Source organism: Dipodomys merriami, unplaced genomic scaffold, assembly GCF_024711535.1.
Source record: "Dipodomys merriami isolate MVZ:Mamm:240054 unplaced genomic scaffold, mDipMer1.0.p SCAF_70, whole genome shotgun sequence".
Taxonomy (NCBI): Eukaryota; Metazoa; Chordata; class Mammalia; order Rodentia; family Heteromyidae; genus Dipodomys; species Dipodomys merriami.
The window spans coordinates 2,375,363-2,395,261 of NW_027206291.1; the positions used below are offsets into that span (position 1 = coordinate 2,375,363).

Below are 19,899 nucleotides of genomic sequence, written 5' to 3' on the forward strand. Positions count from 1 at the left end.
CCTGATTTTTTTCTCTTCCCGTGGTGCCCGGGCTTGAAGTTGGGGCCTGGGCGCTGACCCGCAGCAGCTTTGACTTCCCGCTCTCTGCTGGTGTGTTGGAGATGGGGTCTCACCACTGGCTGGCTGGAACTGCGTGCGACCCCCATTTCTTAGCCTTCCCAGTAGCGGGTTAAGGCTACCCCAGAGAACACAAGGTGCCACACACTCCAGACCTTGCCTGTCGCTAGGTGACTCAGTTTACCCCACCGTGACCAGATCTAGAAGTAGGCTGGAAGACTGATGGCAGGACCCTGTCCTGAGCTCTTCAGCTTGACCCAGAGCTGTGGGGACCAGTGGTGGGGACCTCGGGTGACCCATAGCCCCCAGGGCAGGCAGGGTACAGCTTCTGGGGGGGGCCCAGGGCCCTGGCTTGGGGGTGCAGGCTGGTGGGGAAGGGGTTAACCAGGCTTTCCTTCCCCCAGGCCAGGCTGGGGGCAGGGGAGGTCCCAGGCCAGCGGTGGGAGGAGCGGGAGGGGAATCCCTAAGGCTGGGGAAACTGAGTCCCACTGGTCTAGGCTCCCCATGGTGCCAGCGTTTTAGGGGGGCTTCGTGCACCCCACATAAACATCAGCCAAGCCCCCATGTGATTCCCAGTCCACTCAGCTCCGCAGCCCCGCCCTGCCTCAGTCTCCCCCACAGCATCCCTTCCCCACCCCCACCCCCGCCTGGGCCAGCTCGGCCGAGTCCGGGCACACCGGGGCCCCAGGAGCAGCAGTCCCCTTCCCCCACTTCCTCCCCACCCCTCTGCTGGGGTGTGGGCAACCTGTGTCCTGGGGCCCCAGATCTCTGGGTCCCTGTGTGTGTGTGTGTGTGTGTGTGTGTGTTGTCTGTGTGTGTCTCTGTTGTGTCTGTGTATGTCTATGTTGTCTGTGTCTGTGTGTCTGTGTTTGTGTCTCTGTTGTGTCTGTGTTGTCTGTGTGTGTCTGTGTGTGTATCTGTGTGTATCTGTGTTGTCTGTGTGTGTCTGTCTGTTGTGTCTGTGTTGTCTCTGTGTTGTTTGTGTCTGTGTCTGTGTGTCTATGTTGTCTGTGTGTCTGTGTGCCTGTGTTGTGTGTCTGTGTGTGTGGCTGTGTTGTGTCTGTGTGCTGGTTGTGGGGCTTGAACCTGGGGCCTGGGCACTGTCCCTGAGCCCTTTTGCTCAACGCTGGTGCTCTACCACGTGAGCCATAGCACCACTTGTGGCATTTTGCAGGTTCACTGGAGATGGGAGTCTCCAGCACCTTCCTCCCTGGGCTGGCTCTGAGCCTCCACTCAGACCTCAGAGTCCCAGGCCGGGCCACCTTGCCAGCTCCTCCCCCTCAGCAGTGCACCCGCCCCATCTTGTTTGTAGGGTGTCCCTAAGTCCATACTCAGGCCAGGCCCCCTTCTTCTCTATTGTGGGACCTGGGCCCACTCTGGGGCCACTGAACCCACAGGGCTCCCACTGAAGAGAGGCCCCAGCCTCAGTTTCTCTGTCTGGCAGGCCCCTCCCACTCCCCTCCTAGGATAAAATACCTGGAGGGGGTGGAGTTCCCATGAAGGAGTGGGTTGTTCCGTACTGGCCAACGCATTCATTCCTTCACAGGTTCAGGAAGTCATTCATTCCTTTACTGGGACAGGAAGGAAGCCAGGCCAGCAGCCTGGGGTGGGGCGGGCCCAGGCCCCAGGCCCAGGTGGGGACATTTCCCCCAGCAGCCGCAGGGGCGGGGCCTGGTCTGGAACCCGGGCCTCACCTGGGGCAGTGGGGGCCTGGGACCGGTCCTCGGGTCTGGGCTGGCCTCCAGGGCCTGGCTGGCTCAGTGACCCCCAGACACAGACATGTCCTGGTGAGGTGCAGGCCTAGCCCCCCCACCCTGGGCCCCCAGGAGGGCATGGGTCAGGTTCTGTCCTTTGGAAGTTTCGGGTGGTCTCCGTGGTGCGTGGCTTTAGGGCGTGGTGTTCTGTTCTGGGTGACGGGCGAGTCCCAGAAGACAGGGTGACTGAGGTCAGCAGCGGACGGCTGTGCCCGGCTCCTCACAGGTGCCCAGCGGGCGGCCGGGCGCCCCTCTGCGTAGGCCCCCCCCAGCCTGCCCCCCCCCCCGCCCCGCTGCTTTGTCCCCTCTCAGTCAGTCCACCCGTGAACCTCACACATCCCCATGGTCCCTACTGGAGAGCAGCCAGGGCCTGGGGCCCCGGCTGGGCAGGCCCGCAGGGGGGCTTCACTGTAACCCGATCCCCAGGAATGCCGCTCCCAGCGCGGGTCTGCACCTGGGGCCCCGCCCCGGGCCCCTCGCCCCTCGGTTAACCCCTCTTCCCTCTCTCTGTGTGGGATTCCCGGTGTCTGCCAAGACCCTGGGAGGCACGGGTTGCTTTAAGCCAGAAGGTGGAGGCCGGCAGGCTCTGGGAGAGCCCACCTTCCTGGCCTCGGGCCTTGGCTTTTAACCTGGGAAATTGACCCGCCCCCGCGGGGCCCTCTCACCTGGTGGAGGGGTCCTGCCTCCCGCCTGGCCCAGGCCTCGGGTCTGGGGGCTCCGGCCCTGACCCAGGGAGGCAGAGGAGCCCTGGGAGGGGTGGCTGCTCCCCTCTGGGGAGGGTCTAGGAGGAGGCAGTGTGGTGGATTTTTTTTTTTTTCAATTGGTCCCAGGGCTTGGACTCTGGGCCTGGGCGCTGTCCCTCAGCTCTTCAGCTCAAGGTGAGCGCTCCACCCCTTGGGCCACAGCTCCGCTTCCGGTTTTCTGGTGGTTTATTGGAGATAGGAGTCTCACGGACTTTCCTGCCCAGGCTGGCTTTGAACTGCAATCCTCAGATCTCAGCCTCCTGAGTAGTGGGGATGACAGGCGTGAGCCAGCAGCACAGGCTAGCAGGGTGAATTTTGAAGGATGAATAGGAGTTTACCCAAATGCTCTCTGCCTAAGGCACGGGCTGGGGCTGAGAACAGGAAACCCTCGGTCCTGACAGAACTCACCGGGAGCCTCCCTGGGTGTCTGGAGTCCCTCGTGAAGCGGATGTCCCGGGGTGGGGGACTGCCCACCTTCCCCCGGCATCCATGGCCACTCAGACAGGGCTGGGGCCCCCTGCCGCCCACCGCCCCTCAGGCCTGGCTGGGCCCAGCATCGGGGTGGGTGGGGCTGGCTGTCCAGGGGGCCTGGCGGACCCGTCACCCCGACAGCCTGGAAGACTCTGGCTAGGATGGGAATGAAGACTGGGGCGGGCGCCCGGGGCACCCGTGTGTGCGTGTGTGTGTGCGTGTGTGTGCGTGTGGTCACCGTCTGTCACCCATGTGAGGGCACCTGTGTGTGTCACCCGTGTGTCTGTGTCACCCACGTGTGTCACCCGTGTGTGGTCACCCGTGGGTGCGGACGCCCTGGGCGTGGACCTGTCGGCCTTTCCGGGCCCCCCCCGCAGGCCAGGCCCCGGGGTCGGCGCTCGCTCACGGGTGGACGGCCGGCAGCGGGCCAAGCCTCAGTTTTCCCTCTGTAAAGGCCGGAAGCCAACTGGGGCGTTCGGTGTCCAGCTAGCAGCAACTTCCTGTAACTTCTGCGGGGCGGGCCCGGGGCCGCGAAGGGGAGGCGGGGCGAGGACGGCGGGGCCGGCGCGGGGCCGCGAAGGGGAGGCGGGGCGAGGACGGCGGGGCCGGCGCGGGGCCGCGAAGGGGAGGCGGGGCGAGGACGGCGGGGCCGGCGCGGGGCCGCGAAGGGGAGGCGGGGCGAGGACGGCGGCGCGGGGCCGCGAAGGGGAGGCGGGGCGAGGACGGCGGGGCCGGCGCGGGGCCGCGAAGGGGAGGCGGGGCGAGGACGGCGGGGCCGGCGCGGGGCCGCGAAGGGGAGGCGGGGCGAGGACGGCGGCGCGGGGCCGCCAAGGGGAGGCGGGGCGAGGACGGCGGCGCGGGGCCGCGAAGGGGAGGCAGGGCGAGGACGGCGGGGCCGGCGCGGGGCCGCCAAGGGGAGGCGGGGCGAGGACGGCGGGGCCGGCGCGGGGCCTCATTTATGCGCGGGGCTCCGCCCTCTCGGCCCGGACCGCGCGGGGCGTGGCCTCGCGGAGGGCGTGGCCGCTCGAAGGGCGGGGTCCGGCGCAGCGAGGCGGGAGGGAGGGAGGCGACGCGAGGGGGGCGCGCGGGCCCCACTCCGCGCTGCCCGGACGGGGGTGGGCGGGCCCGGGCCCCAATGACGTCAACCCACAAGGCAGCGCGCTGTTGTGTCGTTTACCGCGCGTTGCCCAGGCAACAGGGGCCGCGCAGGCGTGGAGGGTCCGGCCCCGCCTCTATATGCAAATATAGACGTCACCCGGACCCAATGGGGAACGAGGCCGGTGAGCTCATCGCGTCGGGCCGAGGCTATAAAGGGGCGGCGGCGCGGCGCGGCGCAGGAGCCGCCGCCAGCGGAAGGCCGGGCGCAGCGGCCGCGGCCGGGGCGCGCGCAAGGCCGAGCGATCTGGGGGGGGCGCGGGCCCCCCGGGCGGCGGCGGCGGCGGCAGCCGCCACTCCCCCCCGGGCCGGCGCGGCGGGGGAGGCGGAGAATGGAAACACCCTTCTACGGCGATGAGGCGTTGAGCGGCCTGGGCGGCGGCAGCAGCGGTGCCAGCGGCAGCGGCGGCAGCGGAGGAGGGTTCGCGTCTGCGGGCCGCCTGTTCCCCGCGGCGGCCCCGACGGCGGCCCCGACGGCGGCCGGCGGCATGATGAAGAAGGACGCGCTGACGCTGAGCCTGAGCGAGCAGGTGGCGGCCGCGCTGAAGCCCGGCGCCGCGGCCCCGCCGGCGGCCCTGCGCGCGGACGGCGCCCCCGGCGCCGCGCCCCCCGACGGGCTGCTGGCGTCGCCGGACCTGGGGCTGCTGAAGCTGGCGTCGCCGGAGCTCGAGCGCCTGATCATCCAGTCCAACGGGCTGGTGACCACCACGCCGACCAGCACGCAGTTCCTGTACCCGAAGGTGGCGGCCAGCGAGGAGCAGGAGTTCGCCGAGGGCTTCGTCAAGGCCCTGGAGGACCTGCACAAGCAGAACCAGCTGGGCGCGCCGCCCGCCGCGGGCCCGAGCGCGGGCCCCGGCCCCGCGGGCGGCTCGGGCGCGGGCCCCGGCCCCGCGGCCCCGGGGGAGCTGGCCCCCGCCGCCGCCGCGCCCGAGCCGCCCGTCTACGCCAACCTGAGCAGCTACGCGGGCGGCGCGGGCGCGGGGGCCGGCGGCGCGGGGGCCGTGGCCTTCGCGGGCGGCGAGCCGGTGCCCTTCCCGCCGCCGCCCCCGGGCGCGCTGGGGCCGCCGCCGCCGCGCCTGGCCGCGCTCAAGGACGAGCCGCAGACGGTGCCCGACGTGCCGAGCTTCGGCGAGAGCCCGCCGCTGTCGCCCATCGACATGGACACGCAGGAGCGCATCAAGGCGGAGCGCAAGCGCCTGCGCAACCGCATCGCCGCGTCCAAGTGCCGCAAGCGCAAGCTGGAGCGCATCTCGCGGCTGGAGGAGAAGGTGAAGACGCTCAAGAGCCAGAACACCGAGCTGGCCTCCACCGCCAGCCTGCTGCGCGAGCAGGTGGCGCAGCTCAAGCAGAAAGTGCTCAGCCACGTCAACAGCGGCTGCCAGCTGCTGCCCCAGCACCAGGTGCCCGCGTACTGAGCGCCCGCCCCCGGACGGGGCGGGCTCGGGGCTGCGGGCGGCCCGGGCGCCCGCCCCGGGATCGGCGAGCCGGAGCCCCGCGCCCGCCCCGGACTCGACGAGCCGGACCCCCGCGCCCTCGGGGGCGAGCGCACGGCCCCGTCCCGCCGCCTCCCCGCCTCCCCTTTTTTACTGCTGCCGCGGAGAACGGAGGCCCGTCCGCCCTATTTATGTCTGTTCTCGGGATCAAGCGCCGGCCGGAGCGCGTGCGCGTCCTGCGCGGGTTTTTGCAGAAGTGGGAAGCAGCCGCAGACCCCGCCCGCCCCCTGCCGCCCGCCTCGCCCGCCGCCCCGGCTGTTGTTGTCTGGTTTTGCTACGAGGCCACATTCCTGTTTGTAATCCTCGGTCCGCCCGGTTCTCTGTTTTCAGTAAAGTCTCGTTTCGCCAGCTCGGCTGTCCGCCTCCTTCTTCCCCCGCGGGGCCCCGGGGCGGGGCGGCGCCTGGCTCCAGCCCCGGCCACGCCCACCGAGGGCCACGCCCACGGCGGACTCCGACGTCGGCCACGCCCACCCCTGGCCGCGCCCGGGCGGCGGCGCGCGCCCCCTGGCGGCGTCGGGCTCTGCTTCCCTCACGGCCACGGGACGGAGGGATGGACAGACGGACTTGTGGGCCTGAGGGCGGGGAGAGAGACGCTTTAGTTCCGGGCGTGGGCGAGGGGCCAGGCTGGCGTTGTCCCCGCGGGCCTGGCCCCCGCCCGGCGCTCCCGCCTCTCAGGTGCGTCGTGCGGTTTCCCCGGAGCCCGCCCTGCCCTGGCGCGGGCTGCCCGGGACGCGCGGGCGGGCGCGGGGTGGCGCGGGCGCGCGCGGCCTCCCGCAGCCGCTGCCTCCCCGGGGTTGTGCGTCCTCTGCCCCGGCGCCGCCCGTCCACCCGGGCTCCACCGCTCGCCTGGGCCCTGGGTCTGCCCGGTGCCGCGGGCCGGGCCTGCCCTGCTTCCGCAGCGCGGGTGGCCGGGTCTAACCCGAGGGGGACCTGTCGGCCTCTCGTTCTGGCAGCTTCGGAGGGTGGCCCCGCCAGGCTGCGCCGGCCTTGGCCTGACCAAGCAGTGAGTCACCCGGGCCAGGCCTCACACCCCTGAGGGCTGCGGTTCCCGTTAGATCCAAATCCTGGGCTGTCAGGCCTGGCCCTGCCCTGAGGAACCCCAAACTGACCCGCAGGACAGGGCAGAGCTGGCCCTTCCCTCTAAGACCTCTCCTGGCCCCTCCAGCCGCAGCCTTCCCCTGGGCCTGAGGCCTGCCCTCCCCACGGGGCCTTGGCACCGGGGGTATCCCCTCCCACACCTTCCTCCCGGGTCTCCCCAGCTCCTCCCGCGTGCCCTCTCCCCTCCAGCCTCTGCTCTGTGATTGGTCCATCCCCCCCCTCTGTGATTGGCCCACTCCCCTATTTGGTTTCTTTCTTCCTAGCAGCTGCGTCTTCATTGTTATCTTTTTAGGCAGGAACTCACTTTGTGGTCCAGTTTTCCATCAAAGTCCTGACCCTCCAAGTGCAGGTATCACAAGGCCTGGCCCTGTTTAAGCTTGTTTGTTTGGCCGGTCGTGGGGCCTGAACTCTGGGCCTGGGCGCTGTCCCTCAGCTCTTCAGCTCAAGGCTAGCTCTCTACCAGTGCCATTTCCGGCTTTTTCTGCTTCTGTGGTGCTGAGGAATCGAACCCAGGGTCTCATGCATGCAAGGCAAGCACTCTACCACTGAGCCACCTTCCCAGCTCCCCTCTTTAAGTTTTTGGTAGCCCCAGGCCAAGGTAGCAAAGCGCAGGTACTCAAAGGGGCAAAGGCAGAAGCTGCCTCCAGAGGTAGACTGGAGATTGGAGGACCCTCTGCTCAGAGCTGGACTTCCTGCTTGGGAGGAGCCGGGAATGGGTGCCCCACCCATGGCCTCTGCCTTCTAGAATGTGGTCCCCCTCTTCCCCCACGGCGGGGATTGGTTGGAACCCTGTGAGTCACAAAGTTGCCAGGTATCAAGGTCCAGCGTTCCGGTTGGCGGGCTTAACTTCGGGGACCGGTGAGTGGGACCATGGGGTACACAGGGATCTGGCCAGGTTTCCGAGGGCCTTTGAGTGCCTGTGTCCCCCCCCCCCCCCCCGTGCCCCAATGGTAGCAGAGCAGGCATGGGCCCCCAAGGCCTTACATGGAGGACTAGTGACCCTGGGGAACCCCAGTTGGGGTCAGTCTGAGTGTGTGTGACAGATGAGGAAAATGAGGCTCTGGCATTTTCTCAAAACCACCAAACCAGACTCTGTCTGTGTCCGGGCCCCATTTTCTTCCTCCCCTGTCCACAGTTGGCCCAGGCCAGGTTTGCATGAAGATCCTCATCTCTCAGCCTTCTGTGCAGCCCATTGTGTAGGGTGACAGGGCTGGGGGAGGGGTCTCCTGGGACACAGCCCCTCCCCCAGGCTCCCTCCAGTGCCCGAAGCCCTGAAGCCTGCTGGCCGGCTGCAGGGCGGGTGCATCACCAGCTGCACTAACAATGCCGATTGTGATCACTCTTCACAGGCATGGGGCGGGCCAGGGCTCACACTGTGTAGATAGGGGAGTGGAGCCAGAGGAAGGGGCCACTTGGGGCAACTCTGAATGCTTCAGAGCGGGAGACTCGGTGAGTCGGCCCAGCTGTGGATCTGGGGGTGCCGTGTGCAGGGAGCTCCACGGCTCTGAGCCTCAGTTGGGCCTTCTGCCAGTGTTGGCTCTGACGTGGAAGTTGATGAGCTCCCCAAACCCCCCCCCCCCCCCCCCCCGCCTCCTCTGGTTTTCTGTCTTCAGAGCGAGGAGGCTGCTGAATCCCGCCACACCAGCGTGGACTGGCCTGTTTCTTTCCATAATTCTACCCATGTGTTCTATTTCTTTTATTTTTTTGGGTTGGTCCTGGGGCCTGAACTCTGGGCCTGGGCGCTGTCCCTCAGCTCTTCAGCTCAAGGTGAGCGCTCTACCACTTGAACCACATCGCCACTTCCAGTTTTCTGCTGGTTCACTGGAGATCAGCGTCTCACAGACTTTCCTGCCTGTGCTGGCTTTGAACCATTATCCCCAGATCTCAGCCTCCTGAGTAACTAGGATGACAGGCATGAGCCACTGGCACCTGGCTCAACCGATGTGTTGTTTATACTCTTTATATATTTTGCAGCACTATTACTGGGTGTGTGTATACATCAGACACTGTTTTGTCTTCTTGTAAAATGACACTTCAGTTAATATAAAATGTAACCCTCGGGCTGGGAAGGTGGCTCAGTGGTAGAGCGCTTGCCTTGCATGCCTGAGGCCCTGGGTTCGATTCCTCAGCACCACATAAGCAAAAAGAAAAAAGCCGGAAGTGGCGCTGTGGCTCAAGTGGTAGAGCGCTAGCTTTGAGCTGAAGAGCTGAGGGACAGCGCCCAGGCCCAGAGTTCAGGCCCCATGACCAGACCCAAAAAAAAAAAAAAAAAAAAAATGTAACCCTCATGATAGCCCATGTCAGTTTTGTTTTTTTTTGTTTTTTCTTTAACATGGTTTATATTTTAGTGATTTTTTTTTTTTTTTTTTTTTTTTTTTTTGTCGGTCGTGGGGCTTGAACTCTGGGCCTGGGCGCTGTCCCTCAGCTCTTCAGCTCAAGGCCAGCGCTCTACCACTTGAGCCACAGCGCCACTTCCCCCATGTCAGTTTTGATAAGGATATGAGCATAGAATATAATTGGCATTGGCACACACACGCCCCTTTTTTTTTCTGTCCTGGGGCTTGAACTCAGAGCCTGGATGCTGCCCCATCTTTTTGTTCAAGGCTGATACTCTACCACTTGAGCCACAGCTCCACTTTCAGCCTTTTGCTCACTGATTAAAGATAAGAGTCTTACAGGCTGCTTGGTCTGGGCTGGCTTTGAACCAGGATCCTCAAATTGCAGCCTCCAGAGTAGCTGGGATTACAGGCGTGAGCCACTGGCGCCCAGCTTTCTGATATTTTAGTGTGTCTTGTGCATGGACCCTGTATCATTCCTCCTTGTGTCGGTCTTAAGGACAGTGCCAGCCCAGAGCAGTGTTGCATGGACTGAAGAGCTAAGCCAGCGGACGCTCCAAGGTTCGCTTCTGAGATTGAGCCTTCTCTGCTCTTCATCCAGCTGTATGAGCTTCGAAGGTGAGAAGATGGGCTGTGTTCCCCACCCTCATGAGGGATGGTAGATGGACGAGGGGATGGACGGATGGGTGGGTGGATGGCTGGGTAGATGATGGGTGGATGGCTGGATGGTTGGATAATAGGTGGATGGATGGGTGGGTGGATGGGTGGAGAGGCAGATGGGTGAATGGATGGGTGGATGTGTAGATAGGTGGGTGGATGGGTGGGTGGATAGATGGTGGGTATGTGGGTGGGTTGGATGGTGGGTGGGTGGATAGGTGGGTGTACAATGTTTTGTGTCTAGTACCAGGGTTACTAGAAAGTGTCCACACTCTCTGAAGGCTGCCTCCTCCATTTCACACCCAGACCCAAGGGCTGCAACGGAGACACAAGGACTCCATCGGTGTGGGGACCACATAACAATAGCCCACATTCAGACAGACCAGTGGGGTTTGTAAAACAATGTGGCTGGAACTCACTGGGTAGCATGAGATTGGGGTCAGTGTGGAGAGCAGGCATGTTGGGCATGAGGACAGGAGGCTTTGTGTGTGCCAGTGCAGAGAGCAGAGGTTCGTGAGGGAGACATTGGGAGGTGGGCAGGAGTGGAGTGGGAGGGCAAGATCAGTCCCAGGGACAGCACTCTCCCCAAGTCACAGAACCCAACCCCTGCCTTCCCCCTATCATCCATCATCCAACATCTACATCCACCATCCATCCATCCACCCATCATCCATCTATCCACCTCATCCATCCATCCACCCACCCACTCCTGCATCCATCCATCCATCCTCCCATCCATCCATCCATCCATCCATCCACCTATCCACCCATCCACCCATCCATCAATCCATCCACCTATCCACCCATCCACCCATCCATCCATCATCCATTCATCCACCCACCTATCCACCTATCCACCCATCCACCCATCCATCCATCCATCCATCCATCCACCCACCTATCCACCTATCCACCCATCCACCCATCCACCCATCCATCCATCCATCCATCCACCCACCTATCCACCATCCACCCATCTGCCCATCCATCTATCCACCTATCCACCATCCACCCATCTGCCCATCCATCCATCCACCTATCCACCTATCCACCCATCCACCCATCTGCCCATCCATTCATCCATCCATCTACCTGTCTACCCATCCACCCACCCATCCATCCATCCACTCCCCCGTCCAGTCATCACCCATCCACCTACCCACCCACCCATCCATCCATCCACTTATCCACCCAACCACCTACCTGCCCATCCATCCATCCACCCATCATCCATCCATCTATCCACCTCATCCATCCATCCACCTATCCACCCATCTATCTGCTCATCCATCCATCCATCCACCTATCCACCCATCTGTTCATCCATCCATCCATCCACCTATCTACCCATCTGCCCATCCATCCAGCCACCTATCATGCATCCACCTATCCACCCATCCACCACCCATCCCCCCTTCCCCCCTAGTTGACCTTTGCCCTCCTCTCATCCTCCATTCCCCTCTCCCCGCAGGCCTGGCCCAGCTGCTCAAGAACCAAGACAATGCAGCAAGCGACACAGCTCCCTGCCACACACCAGCTGCCGCCCACCGGGCCATGCTTCCCCGTTTCCCCGCAGGGGCCTGGCCTCCTGGCAGAGCTGGGGATCCCCCCTCTCCAGCCCCAGCCCGCGCCCTCCCAGTCCAAGGCCCACACCCTGCCGGTGGCAGCTCCGAACCAGCCGGAGCCCCTGCGCGTGCCCCACCTGCGCGCCGTGGTCGAGAGCCAGGCCTTCAAGAACATTCTGGTGGATGAGATGGACCTGATGCTGGCACGGGCGGCCACGCTCATCCAGGCGAGCTGGCGGGGCTACCTGCTGCGGCAGAAGCTGGTGTCGCAGATGTCGGCCGCCAAGGCCATCCAGGAGGCCTGGCGGCGCTTCCACACACGGCGCCTGCTGCACTCCAGCAGGGCGGCGCTGCGCAGGGCCCCCGGCCCCGAAGCCGACGCCGACATCCCCTACCATGCGCCGCAGCAGGTCCGTTTCCAGTCACCCGGCGCCGAGTGCCTGGCCTGCCCGCCCCTCATGGTGAGCAGGGAGACTCAGTGTCCCTCTTGGGACTGCCTGGCTACCTGCGTCCCGCGGCCCGCACCGCCGCCATCCCCGGCCGCTGCTCCAGGTGCCGGCCGAGCCTGCAGGGCCACCTTTCCACAGCCTGCCACGCCCGCCGGGCTCCCGGGCCCCTGCGGTCTGGAGCCGAAGTTCCAAAGCGGCCTGCTGACCAAGACGGCGAGGAACACCTCCGTGGTGCGGCAGACGGGGACAGAAGTGGTCAAGACAAAGCCGGCGGCAGCCCGAACCGCCAGAGCCCCGGAGTCCCCTCCCTGTGGGAGGGGGGCCCAGGCCAGGCCCAGGGGGCTCAGGGTCCCGACCCAGACCCCTGCGGATGCCGAGGACCCCAGGCCGCAGCCCCACCCGTGCCCGGCACCCCCCTCCGCCAAGACCTTCCTCAGGCCCTGCACCGGGCTCTCCACGCTCAGGCCCCCGGCCCAGGGGGGCACGGCACCCACCAGCAGGACGCTGCCGCAGAAGTGTGCCACATCCGCACCTGCACCACCTCAGACGTGCCACGAGCCCGCCACACCCAGACCCCCGGCCCACACACACCTCCTGGTGTCTCTGACCAGCACATCCACGCAAACGCGCGCACCCAGCGCCCTGCTAAGGCCATCCGTGCCCGTGTGCCTGCTCTCCTCCACCAAGACCCCCGCCCAGCCTCGCCCTGCAGCCGCCGGAACCAAAGCCCCCGCCTCACCGTGCCCGGGCGCCCCGGGGAGGACCGCGCCCCAGGTGCGCCCGGCGGTCGCCCCCTCCCGCAGCCCGGCCGTGGGGCCCTCCAAGTCCTCCTCACAGACGGGGCCCCGGCCCCCGCCGCAGGCACGCCTGGCCGCCATGCTCACCAGGACCCCTGCCCACATCCGCAACGTGGCCACCGTGCTCAAGACGCTGTGCCTGGTGCACCCCAGCACGGGGACGCTGAAGGCCCCGGCCTGCGCCCTGCAGTCCTCTGGTGCCCCCAAGCCCAAGGGCGCCGTGAGCCTCAAGCCGGGCGCGGGACCCGCGCGGCTGCCCTCGCAGTCCTGCCTGCCGGATGCGAAGGCCCGGGCCGGGCCCCACCCACAGGAGGACCTGGGGGCGCCGAGGGCCCCAGCCAAGGCCTCCTTGGACATCGAGAAGACGAAGATCAGCGCCCCCAGACTCGCGAAGCCAGAGATGGTGTCCAAGTCGAGCATGACGCTGGCCATGAGCACTGTGGCGTCGTGGTCCAGGGTGGCAGAGGCTAAGCCCAAGCCCGGGGTGCAGACCCAGCAGACTGAGATCATCCGCGTGCGGTCTCGACTGCTGGTGCCCGCGGACTCGTCCGTGGCTCCGCCACTCACCAAGGCCACAGCACACACGCAGACGCCCACTGGACAGAGCAGGGCCACACTCCAGCCCCGGCCGGCCACCGCCCCGCCCTTGCCGGGCCCCTACCCCACCAAGACTGCCCGGCAGGCCAAGGCGCTGTGCCAGGCCCAACTCACCTCCTGCCTGAGCCGGCCGCACCGGCCGGCCGAGCTGACTGTGGTGCTGCCCACCACCTGTCCACCCCCGGGGCAGCCGCAGCTGGCCACCTGCTTCACCAGAACCGCGGCGCACTTCTGCCCGCCCGCCACGCAGACCCAGGTGCTGTCGCAGGCCACGCGGCTCATCAAGGTCTCCTCCCAGCTCTACTCCTCCACCGAGCCGCACCGGGCCCCGTCCAGCCCCGCCAAGCTGGCCAAGGCCCCGTCGCTGGCCCATCTGGTCACGTGTCTGACCCGCGTGCAATCCCACACCCACAGGCCGGCGGGGCTGGGCGGGGACATGGCTGGGTGCATCTACACCGCCCGCCCGCCGTCCACCTACCTGAGCAGCAAGGCCCAGTCACAGCCCCTCCTGGTGGCCTCCAGGCCGTCCACCCTGCCCAGCCAGGACCCAGGGCCTCCTGGGGCCGTGTCCGGAAGCCCGTCGGACGGCAGAGCAGCGCCCATCCCACCACGCTGCCTCACTCCGGGCCCCAGGCCCCGGCCGGCTGTGTCGGAGGCCGCTAGCACGCTGGTCCCGCTGCTGGCTGCGGCCAGCTGCACCTGTCGTGGGGACGCGTGGGGCGACGGCCGGGAGTCGGCGTCACGCCCGCGGGCGCCCGCAGGAAGCCGTCCCGAGGACACGGCCGCTGCCCAGATCGCCGCGCTGTGCGCCGAGCTGGCTTCTGCGCTGGGCTCCCAGGAGGACCTGCGCGGCCTGCTGGCCCGGGCGCTGTCCCAGGGCGAGGTGCGGGCGGCCCTGAACCAGGCACTGGGCACCACCGTGGCCCGGGCGCTGCCCCACGGCGTGCTGAGCACCGCGCTCACGCGCGCGCTGTCCTGGGGTGAGCTGGGCGTCACGCTGACCCGCGTGCTGTCCCGCGGCGAGCTGCGGACGGAGCTGGCCCGGGCTGTGCAGGGCAGGCTGGCCGACGTGCTGGGCAAGGCTCTGTCGGACGAGGAGCTCCTGGTGCTGGGCCAGGCTCTGTGTCCTGGGGAGCCGGGCATCCTCCAGGGCCCAGCCGGGACGCAGGTGACCCGGAGGCCCACGGCCGCCCTCCCCAAGGCCCCCTCGAAGCCGGCCAGAAGCAGGATGACAGTGCTGTCAGCACCGGGGGCCCTGGACTGCCGCGTGGACCCTCCGCCGTCGTGGGGCGTTGCCGTGAGCTCCGGGAGGCTGCCATCCTGCAAGGTCAGGGCCAGGCGCGCGGCTGTCGGGGGCTACACCGCCGCGCTCGTGTGGGCTGGGGGGGACGGCACCGCGTGGGGGGGGCCACCCTGCTTTTCCACGGCCCCCTGCGGCTCGCTGGCCGCCGCCGGCCCTCCCCGGGGTCCTCTTCCCATCGTCCCCGGCCCCATCCCATCGGGGGACCCGGGACCACGTGGCAAGGTTGTCTCTGACCTGTGTCTGCGCCCCAAGCCCGGAGCCTTCTGCCTGGGCCCCGACTGGCTGGCAGGAGGAGAGGGCCCCCACTGGCCCCAGTCCCCCCGGTCCCGGCCACCCCCCAGCCCAGGGTGGGTCCTCACCGCCAATGGCATCGGCCCCAGCTCCAGCCGGGTGCCCGAGAGCAGCGGCCCCGGCCCCGGCCCCCCGCGGTCCCCCGTGGCCAGCAGGGTGGCCCCTCAAGCGTGGATGCCGGTGGGGGAGGACAGCGTGGCGTCGCTCAGGGCGGGGGGCGTGCGGAGTGCCCAGGGCCCGCGGGCGGCCGCGTCCCCTCCCAGCTCTACCTGCTGGTGCCAGAGCGCAGGCCACGGCAGGACGTCCCCCATCATCTGCTCCTGCTCCGTGGCCAGGTGCCTCAACCACCTGTGCAAGGTCACGGAGGAGCACGTCAGGACGCACAGCCAGGCGTCCCCCCGGGCTCCGGAGGGCACGGGGGCCCCAGCCCCTCACCCGCGCAGGACCCCCGCCCGGCCCCCGGCCCCCGGCGCCCGACACGGGAGGAGTCCCAGGAGGAGCCCCCCCTCTGGCCCCCCGGCCCCCCGCGGGCCTGCGGCCCGGCCCCGCCGGCCTATGTCCCTGCTGGACGAGCTGGTGAGCGGCCTGCCCAGGCACCCGCGGGAAGTCCTGGCCAAAAGCTTCAAGCCGGGCGCGGCCCACAGCCCCGAGAGCACGTCGCCCAGCTCGGGCTCCAGCAGCTGCTCTGCTGGTGCCACTGAGCTGCCCACCAGGCTGGGGCCGCCAGAGAGCAGGACAGGCCGACAGGAGGGGGTGCGCCCCGGGCCCGCGTCCCCCTCCCGGCCCCCGGCCACCACCGCCACTGGGCCGCGCCCCCCACAGTCTCCCCGCTGTGGTCCCGTGGCCGACCATGCGGCCTCTGGCCTCCACGGGGCCCTGGGGAGAGACTCAGGGCGACCCGCGCCGACCCCAGGGCCGCCCGAGCCGGGCCGGGCCCGTCTGAGGAGGAGTCTGTCCCTGGGCGCGGTGGTCCCCCCGAGGGACCTTGGGCCTGACCCTTGTCCACCCAAGACCCCTGCAGCTGGGTCAGGAGCCCCGCGGGTACACCCCCCACCGGGGGCCCTGGGCGGAGCTGCGCCCCCAGCCCCCAGCCAGCCTGGTCCTGCGGCCCAGCCCTCGGAGCCCCGCAAATGGCCTTTGGGGTATACTCCCCCACCCTTGGCTGCTGGGGGGTTCCTCAACTTTGTCCAGCCAACCTTGGGGTGCGGGACATTCCCTGCCTTTGTACAACCATCTGTGGAGTGTGGGGTGTTCCCACATTTCGCCCAGCCGTCCCTGTCTGTCGGGGGACCCCCACATTTCTCCCAGCCATCTGTGGTGGCCGGGAGACCCTCTCACTTCACCCAGCCATCCGTGGCGGCCGGGGGACCCCCACATTTCACCCAGCCGTCCGTGGTGGCTGGGGGACCCCCACATTTCGCCCAGCCGTCCGTGGCGGCCGGTGGACCCCCACATTTCACCCAGCCGTCTGTGGCTCCTGGGGGATCCCCACATTTCGCCCAGCCGTTTTTGGCGGCCGGGGGACCCCCACATTTCGCCCAGCCATTCTTGGCAGGTGGGTTGTCCCCAGTCCTTTCCCAGCTGTCTGCTGCCAGTAGGGCGTCCTCCCGGGTCATCCAGACGCCCTCCTGCCTCCGGGCGGCCCCCAGGCTGACCCCAGCGTTCCTGGCCGGCTTCTACCCGGGTCTGCCCCAGCTGTCGGCCGCCCTGGGGGCCCTGAGCCTGGTGCAGCCCTCGGTGGTGTTCGGGGTGGGCCACGGCTTCCGGGAGCCGGCGGTGCCGGGCAGGGGCCGTGCGGACCCCGGGGGAGGGGGGCTGGGGGCTGCGGCCCCTCCCCAGGGCCAGCGCCCCGTCCCCGCGCCCTGCGGCCCGGCGCCGCCTCAGGCCTGGCGCGGTCGCGGCGACTCCCCGCCAGGCCTCGGCGGGGCCCCGGGGACGGCCGTGGAGCCCGGGCTCAACCAGGTTACCACGGCCATGCTCACTGGGCTGGGCGGGGCTCCGGCGCCCGGGAGGCCCGTGGGGCCCCCCGACGACACCTCCCGCCCCCCCACTGCCGGCCCCGGGGGCCTCTCTGAGGGCCTGGCGCCCCGATACCCAGCGGCCGCCCCTCCGGGCCGCGGCGCGGGCGTGCCCAGTGTGGGGCCGCACGCCACGCCTGGCAGAGCCCCAGGGTCTGGGACCCTCCGCCCCAAATCCTGGGTGTACCGGGGGGCTCCAGGGGATCGCGTGGCCCAGAGGCTCCCCTCAGAACCGGTGGCTGGAGGCGTGGCCGCGAGTCCCTCCCCCGGGGGCGTGGCTGGAGGCGTGGCCGCGAGTCCCTCCCCCGGGGGCGTGGCTGGAGGCGTGGCCGCGAGTCCCTTCCCTGGGGGCGTGGCTGGAGGCGTGGTCCTGATCCCCGCCCCCGGGAGCGTGGCTGGAGGCGTGGTCCTGAGCCCCGCCCCCGGGAGCATGGCTGGAGGCGTGGCCGAGAGTCCCTCCCCTGGGGGCGTGGCTGGAGGCGTGGCCCTGAGACCCTCCCGGGAGACTGTGGCTGGAGGCGTGGCCCCGAACCCCTCCCCTGGGAGCATAGCTGGAGGCGGGGCCTTGAGCCCCTCCCCCGGGAGCGTGGCCCCGAGCCCCTCCCTGGAGACTGTGGCTGGAGGCGTGGCCCCGAGCCCCTCCCCTGGGAGCGTGGCTGGGGGCGTGGCCCTAAGACCCTCCCTGGAGACTGTGGCTGGAGGCGTGACCCCGAACCCCTCCCCTGGGAGCATGGCTGGAGACGTGGCCCTGAGCCCCTCTCTGGAGATTGTGGCTGGAGGCGTGGCCCCGAGCCCCTCTCTGAAGATTGTGGCTGGAGGCGTGGCCCCAAGCCCCTCCCCCGGGAGCATGGCTGGGGGCGTGGCCCTGAGACCCTCCCTGGAGACTGTGGCTGGAAGCGTGGCCCTGAGCCCCTCCCCGGGGAGCGTGGCTGGAGGCGTGGCCCTGAGCCCTTCCCTGGAGACTGTGGCTGGAGGCGTGGCCCCGAGCCCCTCCCCGGGGAGCATGGCTGGAGGCGTGGCCCGAGGCCTGGCTCTGAGCGGCTCCGCAGTCCCTGTGGTGGAGGGCGTGCTGTTGTGTGGTGGTAGGCAGAGGCCCGGTCCGCCCGGCGGCCTCTCCAGCGGCGTGGCCGCCCCGAGCCCGCCCGGGGGCTCCATGCTGGTGGGCATTTCACCCCGTCCTTACCAAGTGGCCCCGGCAGTGGACGGACCCCCGGCTCCCACACAGGCGCCCCGCACCACTGGCCTGGCTCAAGGCCGCCCTGAGGCTCTGGAGGAGCTGTCTGGACCGGGGGCGGGTCAAGCTGGACCCGGTGGGCAGCCTGTGGGGACCCCGGGGCCTGGGACCACCGCCGGGCCCGCAGCGCGTCCCAGGCGCCAGGCGCCCGGGCCCACAGGCCATTCCCTGGGGACAGTGACCTTTCAGGAGAACCTGAAGTGGACACGGCCGGCCTGGGCGTCTCATTGGCCTCCGGGGGCCTGCGCCCGGGGGGAGGTGCCGCGCCAGCCCCGGGGGCCCGCGCCCGCCGCCCCCACGCCGCCTGTGCGGCCGCGTCCGATGGCCGTGTCCCAGGCAGGACGCTTCCCCAGGGGGCCCCAGACAGCACAGGGTCCCGAGACACGCCCCGGCCACCCCCGGCCGCTCAGCCTGCTGTCCGTGCTCCTGGGGGGGGTCGTGGCGGGCACATCGCCCGCCTCGCGGGACCGCCCCGGCCCCGGCCGGGCCCCCGCCGGCTCCACGGCTGTCGTCCCCCGCGGGGAAGGCTGCCGCCGCACCGGGGACCGCACTGTGCCCCCGCGGCCCCGCCGGATCTCCCTGGGCTACGAGACCACGTCCAGTGGCTCCTGGAAACTCCTTGATCCGCGCCCTGCGCCGCCCCGCGCCGCCCCCCAGGGAGAGCCCGGCGTCCCCTGCGCCCCCTGCGGCCCCGCGCCCCACACCGCCGCGGCCTCCCTGACTCCCGCTGTACTCCAGGGCCCCGTGGATGCCGGCGCGGCTGGCGGCCCCGCGTGGAACCCCGCAGCTGCCGTGGTGACCAGCAGGCCCGTGGACCACCCCGTGGCGCTGGGCGCACGCCGGTGGGCGGCCGCGGGCAGCGTGGCGGCGGTCGAGCCCCGGCAGCCCGGCGCGCTGCTGGTGTCGGTGCACGCGATGGAGAAGATGGTGGTGCAGGCGGCGGTGACCATCCAGGCGTGCGCCCGCGGCTACCTCGTGCGGCGGGCCATCAAGGTGTGGCACCAGTGGGCCACGGTCATCCAGGCCGCGTGGCGCGGCCACCGCGTGCGGAGGAACCTGGCGCAGCTCTACCAAGCCACCACCGTCATCCAGGCCGCGTGGCGGGGCTACCGCAGCCGCCGGGAGCGCGCGCGGCCCCGGCCGCTCCCCGTGCTGTGGGCGGAGCCGGGCCCGGTGCGCCTGCTCCGTCCCCGCGGCCGCCTGGGCGCCTGCCGGCCGCCCTCCGAACACCGCTGCTTCCTGTCCTGCCAGCCGGACGTCTGCGGCCTGTGCCGGGCGCTGAGCCCCGGGCTGCCCGCCACCCCCAGCGTGGTGATGCTGGTGGGCTCCAGTCCGCGCACCTGCCACATGTGCGGCCACACGCTGGCCACGCGCGTGGTGCAGGGCGTGGGCCGCGGCGTGCCGGGCCCGGAGACCGAGCCCTGGGCCTGGGCCGCGCCCGCCGGCCTGCGGCTGCGCAGCCAGGACCGGGCCGCCACCGCCATCCAGTCGGCCTGGCGCGGCTTCCGCACGCGCTGCCTGCTCCGGCGGCAGCAGCTGGCCGCCAAGGTGCTGCAGTCCACGTGGCGCGGCCACTACACGCGCTCCTGCCTCACCACCGACGCGCTGCTGGGCCCGCCCGGCCCGTGGGAGGCCCCCGGACGCCCCCCGCCCCACGCCGCACGCTGGCCCGGGGTCTAGGCCTCCGGCCTGGCTCCCCGCATCGGATGAATAAAAACATCCTCAGCCCGAGTTCCGTCCGTGCCTCTGTGACCACGACGAGGTTGTGCTGGGGCCGTGGGGCCTGGTGTGGCGGCTGTAGTCATTGGTCTGTGGTGATGGCCGCAGAATGAGCTCCGGGGATGGACAGGCCACGGGCGGGGACAGGGAGGCAAGTCCTCC

General features: G+C 69.1%; 2 protein-coding genes across 2 annotated transcripts; both read left to right on the forward strand.

Annotated features, from left to right (window-relative positions):
* The first annotated feature begins 4,346 nt into the window (after positions 1-4,346).
* On the forward strand, positions 4,347-6,021 carry Jund (JunD proto-oncogene, AP-1 transcription factor subunit). The gene has a single exon (XM_070008104.1). It carries the CDS (start codon positions 4,513-4,515, stop codon positions 5,593-5,595), a length of 1,083 nt encoding a protein of 360 aa, XP_069864205.1. The 5' UTR covers positions 4,347-4,512; the 3' UTR covers positions 5,596-6,021.
* Positions 6,022-8,155: 2,134 nt separating this feature from the next.
* Iqcn (IQ motif containing N) lies at positions 8,156-19,749 on the forward strand. Its single transcript, XM_070008103.1, has 4 exons — positions 8,156-8,220; positions 9,607-9,725; positions 11,236-14,499; positions 18,757-19,749. The coding sequence occupies exons 3-4, from the start codon at positions 11,266-11,268 to the stop codon at positions 19,696-19,698; spliced, it is 4,176 nt and encodes a 1,391-aa protein (XP_069864204.1). The 5' UTR covers positions 8,156-8,220; positions 9,607-9,725; positions 11,236-11,265; the 3' UTR covers positions 19,699-19,749.
* The last annotated feature ends 150 nt before the right edge of the window (positions 19,750-19,899 follow it).

Excerpts from the sequence above, each read along its gene's own strand:
- Jund (XM_070008104.1), top strand. The coding sequence starts at position 4,513 with ATGGAAACACCCTTCTACGGCGATGAGGCGTTGAGCGGCCTGGGCGGC.
- Iqcn (XM_070008103.1), top strand. The coding sequence starts at position 11,266 with ATGCAGCAAGCGACACAGCTCCCTGCCACACACCAGCTGCCGCCCACC. Across the intron at positions 14,500-18,756 it reads GGAGGCTGCCATCCTGCAAG|GGCCCCGTGGATGCCGGCGC; the intron begins GTCAGGGCCAGG and ends GCTGTACTCCAG.